This window comes from Sporothrix schenckii (genome assembly GCF_000961545.1).
Source record: "Sporothrix schenckii 1099-18 chromosome Unknown Cont43, whole genome shotgun sequence".
Classification (NCBI taxonomy): Eukaryota; Fungi; Ascomycota; class Sordariomycetes; order Ophiostomatales; family Ophiostomataceae; genus Sporothrix; species Sporothrix schenckii.
The window spans coordinates 1,282,064-1,297,276 of record NW_015971144.1 but is presented as its reverse complement, the minus strand read 5'-3'; the positions used below and the strand labels follow the sequence as shown (position 1 = coordinate 1,297,276).

At 58.0% G+C, this 15,213-nt stretch overlaps 7 protein-coding genes across 7 annotated transcripts; 4 read left to right on the top strand and 3 right to left on the bottom strand.

The window, feature by feature from the left end:
- Window positions 1-458: 458 nt before the first annotated feature.
- SPSK_02335 (diacylglycerol O-acyltransferase 1) lies at window positions 459-2,431 on the top strand (the record flags this gene model as incomplete). Its single annotated transcript, XM_016729207.1, has 2 exons — window positions 459-1,043; window positions 1,124-2,431. The coding sequence occupies 2 exons, from the start codon at window positions 459-461 to the stop codon at window positions 2,429-2,431; spliced, it is 1,893 nt and encodes a 630-aa protein (XP_016589145.1).
- Window positions 2,432-2,697: 266 nt separating this feature from the next.
- Window positions 2,698-3,722, bottom strand: SPSK_02638 (protein-S-isoprenylcysteine O-methyltransferase; the record flags this gene model as incomplete). Its single annotated transcript, XM_016729506.1, has 2 exons — window positions 2,698-3,604; window positions 3,664-3,722. The coding sequence occupies 2 exons, from the start codon at window positions 3,720-3,722 to the stop codon at window positions 2,698-2,700; spliced, it is 966 nt and encodes a 321-aa protein (XP_016589144.1).
- A 1,010-nt stretch (window positions 3,723-4,732) lies between these two features.
- SPSK_02755 (acetyltransferase, CysE/LacA/LpxA/NodL family) lies at window positions 4,733-5,410 on the top strand (the record flags this gene model as incomplete). Its single annotated transcript, XM_016729621.1, has 1 exon — window positions 4,733-5,410. One exon carries the CDS (start codon window positions 4,733-4,735, stop codon window positions 5,408-5,410), a length of 678 nt encoding a protein of 225 aa, XP_016589143.1.
- A 145-nt stretch (window positions 5,411-5,555) lies between these two features.
- On the top strand, window positions 5,556-6,107 carry SPSK_02787 (uncharacterized protein; the record flags this gene model as incomplete). Its single annotated transcript, XM_016729652.1, has 2 exons — window positions 5,556-5,798; window positions 5,823-6,107. The coding sequence occupies 2 exons, from the start codon at window positions 5,556-5,558 to the stop codon at window positions 6,105-6,107; spliced, it is 528 nt and encodes a 175-aa protein (XP_016589142.1).
- Window positions 6,108-6,614: 507 nt separating this feature from the next.
- On the bottom strand, window positions 6,615-7,535 carry SPSK_02672 (NmrA family protein; the record flags this gene model as incomplete). The annotated part of the gene is made up of 1 exon (XM_016729540.1): window positions 6,615-7,535. One exon carries the CDS (start codon window positions 7,533-7,535, stop codon window positions 6,615-6,617), a length of 921 nt encoding a protein of 306 aa, XP_016589141.1.
- A 456-nt stretch (window positions 7,536-7,991) lies between these two features.
- SPSK_02170 (uncharacterized protein) lies at window positions 7,992-11,728 on the bottom strand (the record flags this gene model as incomplete). Its single annotated transcript, XM_016729046.1, has 5 exons — window positions 7,992-8,699; window positions 8,772-8,871; window positions 8,973-10,894; window positions 10,959-11,315; window positions 11,354-11,728. 5 exons carry the CDS (start codon window positions 11,726-11,728, stop codon window positions 7,992-7,994), a joined length of 3,462 nt encoding a protein of 1,153 aa, XP_016589140.1.
- A 704-nt stretch (window positions 11,729-12,432) lies between these two features.
- Window positions 12,433-14,184, top strand: SPSK_02394 (uncharacterized protein; the record flags this gene model as incomplete). Its single annotated transcript, XM_016729266.1, has 1 exon — window positions 12,433-14,184. One exon carries the CDS (start codon window positions 12,433-12,435, stop codon window positions 14,182-14,184), a length of 1,752 nt encoding a protein of 583 aa, XP_016589139.1.
- Window positions 14,185-15,213: the final 1,029 nt, after the last annotated feature.

Below are 15,213 nucleotides of genomic sequence, written 5' to 3'. Positions count from 1 at the left end.
AATATTTTCGCAGTCGCTCCCACTCCCGGCATCTTTTGCATCTCCTACATTTCATCTCGGCCTTTCCATTATCTTGTTTGTCGACTGTTCCGGTCCTACCCTTCCAGTCGCCACTGCCAATACGAAAACGCAACAGTGAGCAGCCTCGGCCCGTAACAGCGACCGACGGAAAATTTTGGGTTGCTATTTTCATTTTTGGCGTCTCGCATTGGCGGCCGCTTTTCAACGACGTCACGTTAGTTCCGTTAGTACGACTTACAGAGCGTCAGATACAGGTACCAACTTCACGCCGCAGGAAGCCGCGCTATTGCCTTCTTTTAGCCTGCCCAGAGCTTCCTTTTGGCAAGAACCGCCGACAAACGAAGCTCGTGGACGTTCTACCCCTCTTTCCCTGGACGTTGTATTTATATTTTATGTTCTCCTTTTTTTCTTCTCCTTTGACTTCTCCTTTTTCTGCAATGAATTCGTCAATCGGCCTCGCTGCACATCTTGCAATTGGCAATGGACGCTGCACCACGGTTTCGCAAACCACCAAGAACAGCAGTCCACTGGTCTCTGCCCTAGAAGACCGCGCCGCCAATGACGGCAGCACTGCTTACTCCACCAGTGCAGCTTCACATGCAAATGCCAAAACAGCCATGAGCGCCACCAACGCCTTCAACGCCTCCAACGCAGATATCCATGCAAACACAAAGGCGCCTGTCACGGACATGGCAGACACGACAACGGCTGCAAACGCGAGCGCCAGCGGCCTCACGCAGCGCCGCAACAGGAACGAGCCGGTGCCTGCCCGGCTGACGAAAGAAACCAGCGAAAACGACGGCACGCCCATCGAGCCGCAACACGATGACGCCACGATCCAGCAGCTGCGCAAGGCCTTCCAGCGCAAGTATCGCCATGTCGCCGCCATCCACTCCAAGACGCAGCCGTCCTGCTTGAGCCACGACAGTGTCATCTCGCCCAGCTTCCTCGGTTTCCGCAATCTCATGGTGATTGTGCTGGTCGCCGGCAACCTACGTCTTATGATTGAGAACATCCAAAAGGTACGTTGCACATGGCGCTACATACTCGCTACATATCCGCTGGCCTGCCACACACACACACAACACACCCCATCTAACAGCTCCAGTACGGCGTCCTCATCTGTGTCCGCTGCCACGACTTCCGCCAGCATGATGTTCTCCTCGGCCTTGTCTTGTTTCTCTCGATCCCCCTCCATCTCTTTGTCGCCTTGCTTATTGAGCTTGGCGCCTCGCAGCAGGCGCAAGTTTGGCGCAAGCGGACGACGGCAGCCAAACTGCAAAACAAGATTGGCGCCGCCGGCAGCCACAGCGGCAGCAGCAGCAGCAACGGCGCCAAGAGCAGCACGGGTGCGTCCAGCCCGACCGAAGACGAGGCCCGCCGCTTCACGGCCTTGTGGCACGTCGTCGCCTGGCTGCACGCGGCCAACATTTCCATGGCGCTCGCCATTGCCTCGTATGTGGTGTACTTCCACATCCACCACCCCCTCGTGGGCACGCTTGTTGAGGTCCACGCCATTGTTGTCTGGCTGAAGACGGCCTCCTATGCCTTTACAAACCGCGACCTCCGCCATGCATACCTGCACCCCTCGCGCGGCGAACGCGAAGCGCTGCCCGCTCTCTATGCGCAGTGCCCCTACCCGGAAAACATCACTTTTGGCAACCTCGTGTACTTTTGGTGGGCACCGACGCTCGTCTACCAGCCTGCGTACCCCCGCGCGCCCGGGCCGATCCGCTGGATGTTTGTGGCCAAGCGCCTGGCCGAAGTGTTTGGCCTGAGCGTCTTCATCTGGTTCTGCAGCGCGCAGTATGCGGCGCCCGTCCTGCAGAACTCGCTGGCCAAGATTGCCTCGCTCGACCTGTTTGCCATCCTGGAGCGCCTGCTCAAGCTGTCGACCATTTCGCTGGTGGTGTGGCTGGCCGGCTTTTTCGCCGTGTTCCAGTCGTTCCTCAACGCCATTGCCGAGATTACGCGCTTCGGCGACCGCGGCTTCTACGACGACTGGTGGAACAGCGAGAGCCTGGGCACCTACTGGCGCACCTGGAACAAGCCCGTCTACCACTTCTTCCGCCGCCACGTCTACTCCCCGCTGCTGGGCCGCGGCTGGAGCCCCATGGCCGCGTCGCTCATGGTGTTTTTGATCTCGGCGCTGCTGCACGAGCTGGCCGTCGGCATTCCGACGCACAACATTATTGGCGTGGCGTTTTTCGGCATGCTGCTGCAGCTGCCGCTCATTTTCCTGACCATGCCGCTCGAGAAGATGCACTCGGCTACGGGCCGCCTGATTGGCAACTGCACGTTTTGGATCTCCTTCACCGTGCTCGGGCAGCCCTTTGCGGCGCTCATGTACTTTTACGCCTGGCAGGCCAAATACGGCAGTGTCAGCAAGCAGCTGGCCAGCCACCCATAACGAGCGGCGGAGGCAGGTCGTCACACCCACATACAGAATGGCATAAGGACAAATTTGTATTGTATCGTATATTTGGGATATTTTTGGGTAATTGCTCTTCAGCACGCGTATAGATTATATATGGGCTACGGTGGGATATATGGAATTCAAACCAGACTGTACAAACAGGCCGCGTTCCAATGAGACGCAAGACAACGTTGGCAGCGCACATGCAGTCCTTTCACACTCAACTCTGGCCATTGCGCTCTTGTTTTTTTTGGCTCTCCTCAAATAAACGGAATCTTGGTGCCTACACGCGCCCGGTACTGCACATAGTCGTCCCCAAAGAAGCGCACCAGCAGCGTCTCCTCGTGCCGGATGCGCATGAAGAAGAACCGCCACAGCACCACGGCGTACGCGGCGAGGCACACGACGTTGCCCAGCACCAGCTGCGTGCCCAGCGCCCACCAAAAGAAGCCAAAGTAGCTCGGGTGCCGCAGCCAGGCGTAGACGCCGTCTGTCACGAGGGCGTGGCTGGTCGCGCGCTTGTGCTGGATGGTATGGTTGAAGCTGCGGCCGGCCTGGACCATGGCGGCCGTGCGGACGGCCTGGCCGATGACCACCACCGCGAGACCCGTGGCCAGGACGGCCGTCCGGGGCAGCGCGAACGGCAGGTGCGTCCACACATGCACGTCACGGAGGAGCGTGTAGCGCAGCAGGCACTCCACGGACGCGGCCGTGTGGGCAATCGCATAGGCGGGCCAGTTGGCCGTCAGCAGAAAGGAGTCGATGCTCGCAGCCTGCGTGTTGTAGCGGGCGGTGGTCCAGAACTCAAGGAAGTGGAAGGTGGCGAGGGCGGCCAGGAAAAAGGGGAGGCGCCACAGGGGCGCCAGCACGTCGATGCCGGCGCCGGCGCCGGGGACGCCGGGGACGAGGCGGGGCAACAGGACCAGCAGCGTCCCCGACACCACGCCGACCACGAGGGCCGCACCGAGGCAAAAGGCACGCAGGGCGATGCCGGCCAGCGACCGTGTCTGGCCCGGGTACGACGCAGCATCCGGCGGGAACCCGATGGCCGGCGTCTCTGGCGAGCCAATGCCGGGTGGCGGTGCGGTTCGGGCTGCGGCGTCCAGTCCGTTTGGGCGGCGTGGCGCCGGTGATGCGGACGAGGAAGCCGACGTCGTAGAAATGGGGCTGGCAATACGTTAGAAAGGGAGCACTGACAAGGGCAAGGGAAACGATGTAGATCTTACCTGGGCCGCCGCAACGATGCGCCATTGGCATTGGTGTCGGCGCCTGTCGAATTCTCCATGGTGATGAGGGCAGAGAGATGGAAGAAAACGGACAGCGACGCGACGAGACGTGGAGTAGAAGAATATGTGATGCGAGGAAGGGAATGCGATATCGCGTTGGATCAAAATTGACTTAGGGTTTGGTCAAGTCTGGGACGAGAAAGCAGGCCCTTTTAAACACCTTCAATGAGCTGAGATGTGAGCATATGGGCGAGGCTTTCCCCCTTGCCGTCTGCTCTCGACTATATTTTCCGTTGGTATTGTTCTCGACCGGTGAATGCTCAATGGGTTCACGCTACCAGTCTTGGTGTTGGTGTGAAAGAGATCGATCGCGACGTGCGTTCAGAGACAGCTAAATTCATTTTGGGAGAAGATCGTTTTTGTTGCATTCGGCGATTGACGCCGCTAAAAACGGTCACTAGGCGCCCTGCCGCCCTTCCCCCGGCCATATGAATAATGCACCCCTACGGATTGAGCCGTCAACTCATCGAAGTTATGCGTTGCACGCTCAACTGTGCAAATTCTGTCCTGTTCCTCAAATCTAGAGCGCACGCCGGAGATCTCCAGCAAGTTTTACAAACGTGACCAGTTGTCGTGATGTGGCATCTCCGAAGTTTTCCCGTCGAAAGGCCAGGACCTGAAACGACCACTGAAAACACGCGCCAAGCTACGCTAGGGACCGCCAACCTCTCACCCAGCAGGGGTCCACAAGGCAACCCCTCGATCGAGTAGTGGGAATCGGGAAGGAATTGCAACGTCTTGCAAACGCCCAGCACTGCCTCCCATTTAATTTCGCGGAGATCGGACCTGACGGCGTGTTTCTTACCATTTTTGGCCGTACAGCGCTACTATTCCTCCACTCACTTGCGACCGGACACGCTGACACGTAGTAAGACACGAGAGAGCGGACGCATATAAAAGAGCCCACTGATCGCTTGCCAACAAAGGTGGTTTGCTGTGGTTTAGCATTCTATTTATTGTACTTTTCAACTACACTCTGTCGACACCACTCCCTCGTACGCCGTCGACAATGGCTGCCCCCAACAACAGCGCCGCTTTGCCGGCCAAGATCCCGTCCACGCCCGACGAGCTCGCGGAGAACCGCCGTAGAATGCTCGACGGCGAGCTCTACTTTGCCTTTACGCCCGACCTCACGGCCCAGCGCCGTCGCTGCGCCCAGGCCTGCCACGTGTTCAACCAGGCCCCCCGCGATGCGCCGCGGCGCGAGCTCGTCGCGCTGTGGAGGAAGCTCAACATGGACGACCGGCCGCTGCCGCCGCCGGCCGACACCCCCGAGGCCGACGAGGCGCTGTTTCAGGACGATCCGTGGGTCGAGATGCCGCTGCGCGCCGACTACGGGTACAACATCGTCCTGGGGACGGGCGTGTACGTCAACGCCAACAGCACGTGGATCGACACGTCGCCCATCACGGTGGGCGACCGGACGATGATTGGGCCCAACTGCTCGTTTTACAGCGGCGGGCACCCGCTGGACGGGGCGGTGCGCAATGGCATCAAGGGACCGGAGTCGGGCAAGCCCATTGTGATTGGTAACGACTGCTGGCTCGGCGGGAATGTCACGGTGGTGCCCGGCGTCACCATTGGGCCCGGGTCGACCGTGGGCGCGGGCAGCGTCGTGACCAAGGACGTGCCGCCGCGCGTGGTCGTCGCAGGCAACCCGGCGCGGGTGATCCGGAAGCTGGATTAGAAGAGAGGGGACGCCGTTTCAAAAAAGAATGGGAAAGGAAAGTGAATCGATCGTCGTCGCGTATGTCCGTAGATCGATAGAATAGAAAGCCCGTCTTTGGCCACTGCATTCGTTTCACAAATAGCCCTGGATGGAAAACGACGAGATGACAATGATGAGCAGGTTCGCCCAGCCCCAGATGAATGGAATCCATGTCGACATCCAAAACGGACCGGCCAGGTACGCGGCGCCAATGCTGGGTAGGTCGGTCAGCAGAGTTCTCGGTTTGCCCCCTTTCGCGTTCCGCGTGCAACAACGCTCCTGCCTCCTGCGCCAGCCGAGGGACAGCAACCTACATCAACCCGACAAAACTGCCGGCAAACAGGGCCTCGATACCCGCGACTACCGTGTACGTCACCGGAATCGTCCACAGGTACCGCCAGTACTCGGGCCGCCCAGAGTAGATGAGCTGCATCGCCAGCGCAATCACGGCGGCGCCCGCGTGGAAAACGGCGTACAGAATCACCGTCCAGAGCAGCGTGAACCGCCAAATGTCGTACAGATAGTAGAGGCTGCCGTGCGCCGTCGGTGTCTGCGGCGGCCAGTAGAGGCTCGGGAACTCGGGCGTCTTGTAACCGGGCGGCGCCTGGCTGAAGCTGGCATAGGACGTGCCATTGTCCGCGGGCGCGGTCATCGTCGACGATGGCGACGACAGTGACGACGTCATGGCTGCGGTGGTTTCGTTATGGTATGCGCATGTCGCTTTGTTGTCGGGTGTCGGTTGTTTGGTGGGTGGTTTTGTTTTGGTGGTTCTGGCTATTGCTGGGGCACCTGCCAATTATTAAGGGGACGTGCCTGCCAAATTGAATGACGCGCTGGAGCTAAGCTGTATCGAGCGCTTATGTAATTCGGGACGCCCTCGTAAAAGGGCAAAAAACCACCCAAAAGTCACATATGTTCCTGAGCGAAGGTCCAACAATATCCCCATATTCACTTGTATTCCACATTTATCATGTATGACTTTTATTGAAACCCATGGGAGGATACTAATAGCGGTTTCTTTTTCAATTTTTCGTTGTATGTTGAGAATGCAAGGGCCACACTGATCACCATGGACCGTGTCGTTAGCGTATAACTATAACCACTTTAGACTCCTGCTCCGGCCAAATCGACCGGGAGATACATTTTCGATGCCTTGGATCCTTTCTTTGTATAAGTCTGTCGGCTACAGCTTGTCAAATCCCTGAATGTACTGCTGCACGTCTCTCATGGGAATGTGGCGCTGCGCGTTGACCGTAATGTCTTTGTCCCAGGCCACGCCCCGGCCCTGCGCAAAGGTGTCCCGGTACTTGACCATGGTGTCGTTGGGATTTGCTGCCACCTGCTGCTGCAGCGCGCCCAGATCCCACAGCTCGCGCTTGAACGTGGTTGCGTAGTGTGCGTCCAGCAGGTCGGCCACGTCGCTGTACGAGACGGTGTCGCCGGCCACGTAGACAACCTGTCTCTGGATGCCCTGCGGATCGAGGAGAACGTCCGCCGTGACGGTGCCAATGTCCGCGGGCGTCGTCACCGTGATGCGGTTGTCCCACTGCCCGAGCCCCCGCACCGTCCGCTGCGGCAGATCCACAACGCCGAATGCGGCCAGGAACAAGAAGCTCATAAACAGGCCCGTCGACACAATGATCCAGTCGGTCGTCGCGTTGTTGGGCGACCGCAGCAAGGCGCGCACGGCCAGCTGCTCGTCAAACAGGTCCTGCGTGCTGCCCGCGCCGATGGCGTCGTAGTCCATGCCGAACTGCCACGGCACGTAGCGCGGGACGCGGGCCTGCAGGACGGCCTGGCTCAGCTTGGTCTGGGTGCCGGCGGGGAGGCCCATGCCGTTGCAGGAGACGACCGTGTGGTAGCGCTCAAAGACGGCGGCCAAGTCGGCCACGGACGCCGCGACCACGTCGGCCGTTTCGAAATGCACGTGGAGGTCGTCCCGCAGGTGCTGGAGCAGTTGGGCCCGCGCCGGATCGGCCGCCGACGAGGATCCACGCAGCAGGACCGCAATCTTGGTGTCACCGCGCTTCGGGTGGCGGGCCAATGCTTCAAGAACGGCGGTGCCCAGCTCGCCGGCACCGAGGACCAAGATGCCGTCAGCCATTGTGGGAAACGAAAATTATAGAGCAATGAAAATAGAACACGACAGAGTTTGAATTGGTTGGAAGGGATTGCCGTTCCTGTATTTTCGTACGTCAAGATTTGGAAAGTTGGTTGTACAGCTGTATTTATAGACTTGCACGACGGAGGTGATCCCCCTCGCCCTGCTTGGCATGGGTTCGTTTTGTCGAATTAGGAATCGAAGGATCGCGGGCTTAGTATTAAGTCCGTCACCCAAGACGTTGTTTTTATCAACGACTTTAGAACAATTAGTAAGGAACTGATGAGGCTGATTGTGCCTAGCCAGACAAAGAGCGGTGGGAGACCGTAAGGTAAATATTTGTGCTGCGTATTGTGAGCATGATTTAGATGCTTTCTGTCTATAAATTTTAGATTGTCATCAAAAATGACCCGCTAGTGACTATATAGAGCTCTTCACTGTTAAACTGCTTCCTTTTCGTCAGCCTCCCGTCGCGGCAGCCAAATCATCGAGCACTATACCGCACTCTCCTGCAATGATCTGCACCGGATACACATCCAACGTTTTGCTCATACAGAGCTGAAGTGCGTCGTTCAGTCCTAGGTAGGTGCCTTGCACCGTGTTGTTTCCCCTGACGTACGTCCTTACGACCGTCCGTTTCGCGAGCCAGTTCTGAACAACATTTCTCTGCAGGCCCATGGCCAGCACGAGCCGAGTTGCATTGACCGTCTGGGCCTGGGGCCGGTAGGGTATTGCCTTTTCATTCCACCACAAGACGTTGTACGCGGGCGGTAGCGGCGCAGACAGAAAGAGGTAGTTTTTCAAGACATTGGGTGGCTCTTCTGGCGCAGGCAGACCGGGCATGACAAGCGGCGCAGGATCCAGGTCCAGCCTCTGGCAGAGGAACCAGCCGTCTTCAAAGGGAATCCACGGCTGGCCGTGCCGCTGAGACACTACGCCGTGGCCGGAGAGGAGCCGCAAACAGGTGCTGCGCGTGGCAACGTCTGTCTGAGCCGCCGTGCAAATGTCGGCGAAATTCAACCAGCCATCCACCGCGTCCGCACGGACTCGCGGTGCCTCCAAGGGGCCCTGATGCGGCAGCCCTGCCGGACCGGCGCCATTGAGCACCGCAGCGTCCATGGTGCCTGCAACGCGCCGGTCGCGCTGTCGTCGGTTTTGGAACCACACCTGGATCGAGAAAATCAGTAACCGACACAAGGTAGAGAAAGAAAAATAGACGGACTTGGCGGCATGTCCTACCTGCAGCTGTTTCTTGTCCATCGAGACTGTCTGCAGAATACGAATGTAATCAGCATTGCTGGGTCGAGGATTCCATAGGTATTCTGTCTCGAGCAGCTGTCTATTGAGCTGTCTTTATAAGCCAAAGAGTGACATGGTTAGTTGGTGTCCATGAGAGCTGTGTGCTGAAATGTACGACATGCAGAAACGGAAATAACTTACGACGTTGATTTCCTGCGCCGAATGGGTCTGCTGGTGGCTCGCGCCTCGCTGCCTGGCAGTTCTTCCACTCTCGAATCTTCGCCGTACTCGTCATTTTCGTGTTCTTCGTTGCTTCCTTCATCATAATCGTCATCATTGGCAGCATCGTCGTGGTCGTGGTCGCCGTCATCAACATGGCCATTATCGTTGCCGTTGATTTCGTCATCATCAGCAGCTTCCTCCTCCGCCTCTTCCTCCACTTCTTCGTCTTCAGCTTCTTCTGAATGGGTGATTTCGTCCTCATCCTCGCCACCAGCTCCCTCTAGCACATTCTCGCCAGCGTCTCCTCTTGGCGTTCGCTCCGTCGGCTCACCATCCTGCCGCAAAGATGCACTGGCGCCGGGCATTGACTGGAACCATCCATCACCGTGTGGAGAAGCGGTATTGCCATGTGCACTCCCCAATGCATATTCCGTGTCGACAGCACCAGGAAAGCCGCCGTTCTGGCCGTGCAGAGAGCCAAGTCCCCCCAGCGACGAAAAGCTCGGTGTCGTGTCAGACGCCGGCTGCGACACAGCAGCGGCGTGGCCACCATCATCCTGTCCGAGTCGAGAGACAGAGGAAAAACCGCCCAGGGCATGCATGGGGTCCATCCAGCAGCCGTCGTGCAAGTCCAACCCCGACTCGTCCTCGTCGTTCCCGGTCTGCTCTGGGGCCTGGCGGCCGCCATCCGAAGCCCATTGATGCTGCTGCACGCTCCCGTACGAAGCCGTGTCTGGGAGATCGCTGTCGGTGTCGACAACGTTGCCCGATGAATTGTAGTCCCAGCTTGCTTGGTCCGCAGCGCCGCTCAACACACTCGCTATCGACGACCGGGGTGCACGGTGGCGCCGACGGGAAGGCGGCGACGGCGCCGTGGACCTGGCGCTTCGCGTAGGACGGCCGCCGCGCGACGCGACGGCATGCGACTGCTTCTGGCGCTTCCGTCCTTCTGCCACAGACGACGAGGATTGGCGACCACTGCGCCTGGCTGTCGAGCGAAGCGACACAGCGTGGCGGCTGCTGCGCGGACCCAGTTCTTCAGCAATGCCAGAGGCGGAGGCTTCCTCGTTGCGTTGCTGGACACGCCCTGTACCGCCCTCCTCTTGCACCGGCGATGGTCCCGAAGCTGTTTCTGCTTCAGCGGGGAGCGGGCCAGAGGGGGTGTCGGCAATTTCGGTGGCGATTTCAGATGCGTTGTCTCCCTCCCCATGCCATCGGCCAGTGAGGAAGATCTGCGTTTGCAGGTCCGGGACAAGGCCATGGGTGTCCAGGGCGTCGTCGGGATCGGAGCTGTCCTGGAAAACCCCGTGGTCCAGGCACTTGCGTGCCGATGGCCGGTCGTCAGGACGCTTCGCAAGCAGCTGGACGACGAGGTCATACTGTGCTGGGGGGGACTGGTTGGTGGCGGTGAGCAGCCGTCTCTGTCGCAGGACGGTGCGGAGGTAGTCCCGCGGTTCGGTGGCGTTTGTGAGGTCCACCGAAATGCCCAGCAGATTGAGTGCGACAACGGCCATCGCAAAGATGTCCACCTTGTACGACCAGCCCCCGCGCCGCGTAAAGAGCTCGGGCGCGAGGTACAGAGGCGTGCCGCAGTTGGTTTTGAACGACGACACGTCGGTGGCATAGCCAAAGTCGACGAGCTTTGTATGGATGGGATGGCGGCTCACCAGGATGATGTTGGCGGGCTTGACGTCCCTATGTGTGACGTTTTTGTCGTTGAGGTACGCCAATGCCTCGAGCAGCTGCCGCAGCACTTCGCGGGCCTCGCTCATGCGCAGCGGTGCATAGTTGTTTCGCGGATCCATGTATTCTTGGAGATTGGGCCCCTCGACGTATTCCATGATGAGCTGCGGAGACTGGCCGGACACGTGGCTGTACGCCACGTACCGAACAATGTGTTCCTGGGTCGTGCGTTGTTAGTGCGGAGAAATCTCGCGTGCACGCGGAAGGGAAGGCGGAACGTACGTGGTTCAGGCGCTGCAACGTCGCTGGCTCTTGCCACCGCGCTTTCTCGGGCTTGTGGTACAGCTTCATGGCGTACACATCGCCGGTGCGTCTTTCAACAGCTCTGTAAACTTCACCATCTGCTCCCTTCCCCAGCCGGCGATCCAGAATGTACACAGGCGGCTTCTTGGAAGCATTGGTAGTTTCCGGCTGCGTGCTCAGCCCCAGCCCGGCAATGCCCAAGGCCCCGACCCTGCGAGCGTACGCCTCGCAATAATTTTTCCAGCCCACAGGATCGTCAAAGTGCTGGATTTGAAAGTGCAGGTCGTTGCCAATTCTGATGTCTGCCGTTTCGAGATTCATCAACACCTTGGTGCTCTTTAACACTTTTACTTGGCTCTCCAGGAGAAACGAACCATGGTGCCGTGTCTCGACCTGTTTTTCACGACGAGGGTGTTGGCGTTCGCTTTCAAGTTCAGACGCATATGAAGATGGGTCTCGCTGATCCTGGCATCGTTGAGCACGATGTCGCACTTGTGCGGATTTCTGCCTATTACGAAACCAAGAACATTGTCATTCGGAATGTGGTCTGTAGTGACTCGAAGGACGAGAGGTTGGGACCTGTCAGGCTCAGGCGTGCCGTGGTCTCTGTAGACTGAATCCGTATGCTGACTGGTAACATCGCCGTCTTCAGTCGGCGGTGTCTCGCTGGAAAAGAATTTTTTGTTATGTTCGCCATCAAGGAGCGCTAGGGGCCCCTTTACAATGAAAATGGTCTTGTGATCGGCCATTGTGAGACCCAGTATTGCTGTGCCGCTAACTCGGGTGTTGTTTGAATACCGATGCTTGGACGGAATCAGAAGTACGGAGGGTATAAAACGAGGAGATGAAGTGCGGTGTAGAGGACTGACTGCAAGGAAAAAGACAGTAGATAAAAGACTGCGAGAAGAAAGACTGTGTGAAAAGAGTCTGTGAGAAGAGAATCTGTGAGAAGAGAGTCTGAGAAGAGAGACTGAGAAGAGAAACTACAAATGAAGAGACTACAAGAAGAGAGGAGAAACAATAAAAAAGAGAGTCTGGGGCGGGAAGAAATAATAGAAAGAAAAAAGACCGCCTTGAAACGAACACACTTGTGAACGTTTCTCCTGCTCTGCAGCCTAGTTTTGCACATTCTTATATCGTGTTGGTATGAATTTGGTTGGTTTGGAGGGTTGCGAGGGTTGGAAGCGCTGTCAAGGACCCACACGCACTAATTTGGTTGGCGCCCGTTAACCCGTCGAGGCGGTACGGGGCTTGCCGCAAGGCCGCCTGCCAAATTGCCACAGAGGCAGAGCGCTTAAAATGAGGGGACTGCGACGCGACGAGAAGTGGCCGCATCTTCCGACGACTGCACCCCAAACACGACGGCCATTTTATTGCCATCGCGCGCCCTCTTCCACCACTTCCCACACAAGATATCGTCTCTCCTTCTTTGAACTGCGACAACGACATCGCGATGACCGATTCCACCCCGGCCGCCGCCGCGAGCCGCGCGCACACCTCCCAAGAACGCATGCTTTCGCAGCGCCGGCACCATATGCAACTAAAGCACGCAGCTACCGAAGTTAGCCACCAGTTGGCACACCTTGCGAACCTCGAGTGGCCAGGCCTATGGATACTACACCACGAAGACCTATATCGGCCAGACATCGACACGCGGCCGCATTCTCGCGATCCTAATAGAGGGATTCCCCTTAGTGTTCCAGGCCTAAAGCAAGGCACCATTTGGGCCGGAAAGGGACCGGCACCCGACTTTAACGACGTTGCGTTCTGGGAGGCAAAACGCAGCGATCTCGGCGAGAAGATCAAAGAGGTCGAGGCGGGACTTGTGCAGCCTCGTTTTACAGCGGAGGAGCTGAAGACGATCGAATCGTTGGAGCAGCAGTACGGCCATGTCTTTCGCGTAGTATTGGAGAGAAAACGGTGTGCCATACGCAATGAAAAGGTTGGCGTGTTCAACCTGCTCTTTCTTCTTGCAATACTCGGGCGCCCCGGCCAATGGATTCTGCACAACGAAGACCTCTACCACCCTGCCATCGATACCCGCCCGGATACTCGCGCGCACCAGACCAGCATCGTGATCCGCGATGCCACCTACGATGGAAGCACGCTGTTTTTGGGCGACGGTGAGCTTGCTATTGACTTTGAGCTTACCTGGGCTGGGAGCCTGCCAGCACCAGACTTTGCCGACCTTCCTTTTTGGGAAACAAAATTCAAGGAGCTGACCGGCAAGCTGAATGAAGCCAAGGAGGGACTTGTGCAGCCCCGTTTCACACCCGAGGAGCTGCATACACTAGAGCTACTGAAAGCCGACACGAGCCACGCTTTCGCAGTGTTTGCCAGAGAAGCGAAAGTCAACCCCCCCGTCAAGGACACGCCCGAATCGCGAGCGCGGGAAAAGTCACTGTTTGTGCTGCGATCCCGGTGTGTGAACCAACTGGAGTCTCTGTGGGACCACGAACTGGCTGGGAAGTGGGTGGTGCACGGCGAAGACTTGTATGTTCCGAAATACGACACGCACTTCCGCGAGCACGACGCAGACGGCGAAGACGGCGCCGGCGCCGGCTACGTGCTCATCGACAGCGACCTCGACCTTCGTTTCGACACCCGCTTCAAGCCCCCACTACTCGATGACCTCGAGACGGTGGCCTACTGGGAGCAGAAGCTGGCCGAACTGCGCAGCACGTACGAGGACGTGCGCGCCGGCCGGTTGACGGCGCACCACTTCTCCAAAGGCGAGCGGATGCGCATCGCGCTGCTCGACCGCGCCATCGACGAGGAACTCGAGGCGCTCAGCAGGGGGGCGACAAACGACACGGGCCGGAGCACGGACACGGTCGCGGCGTGGCTGAGCGGGGGCACGAACGCGGCCGCCGCGACACCTTGGCCGGACGAGCCAGGACGGCAACGGACGCAGACGCCGTCACCGCTGCGGGATCTCAGGGACGGGCCGGCCGCCGCCGTTGGACCGCAGCGACAAACCCCGGAGCCGACACGCAAGCCGGAGGCTCGGAAGAGAAAGCGCGCAGCAGACGACGAGCACGAGCTGCCGAACCGTGGACGCGGGCAGCGCGGGACCAAGCACAGCAAACAGCGCGGCGCTGCAACACCACGCCCGACCACAGGACGAGGAACGCGACCAACAGACACAGCCCCGTTGCGGAAGAGCGCTCGCATCGCAGCGCAGCCGCCAAAAAATTACAGATGACGCTGTTGCTTATGAGTGGCAAAGCTTACGCCGTTTTTGGCGTCATCAGAATATGGGACCCGCACAGCTGTCGAGACGCCGACGCCCAAGCGGCCTCGGAAGGAGAGAGAATGAGAAATTTGACTTCAGAGGTGAATCCCACGAAGACAGCGTGGCGCAAAAGACGCTGCCGCCATTGCATTGCGGTATGCTCGCCAGGCGTCTATCGCTTCGGACTCTCTGATGTCCTCCCAACTAACTCGTCTGGGCGGTATCGGCGCAGTCCCTGTATGCTGACTCCTTTACTGGTCCTTATCGGCGGCTGAAGAGCATATATGAGTCCTTTCTCGTCTGCAGAGCATGCCTTCCGTGTGGCAGCTGTTGGACTGCCGGGGGGCCAGCGATCCTTGTACCATATAATTGTGTCTTTAAGCATGCTATTAACATGCGGCTGCTTGCCAATAAAGGCCCCCTTACGTACTACCGTAACAGATGGCCTGTTTTGCGCGTCCAAAGTAAAGAAATTGCAATACCAAAAGCCTACCAACCGGACCCTAAATTCAAGATCCAAGTACAAGTGCGATTTGACAAGCAATACGACCAAGCCATAGAGCAGGTCAGGCCGGTCTCAAGATCATGGTCGAATCGTTCTGCATGTGACCTGCTTGCCGGACTCGTTTTAAGAGGCGGAAATGATGAATCTGAAGATCACGATGCGTGAACAGAAGGGTATACCGAAGCCAATGAACTCCATGCTGCACGAATTGGCATTCGCACCGCAATGCAGTCGTATTGACAAATTGTCGGATATGGACTAGCGCCCCGGTAGGTTTGATGACTAATATTCCTGGACGGCTCCACTCAGCGCTTGTCCCATACCTCGGCAGTGTGATTAGCGATTGGTAGCACGCGCATCGCACCTGCCATGTTAGCAAATGACTACAACCAATTTCAGCTCCATCCAGAAACCGAAAGAGCGACACAGCAAACAACAACACAGCAAACAACAACAAGACAAAGTGGCCACCTCACAGCGCAATCCGACAACAC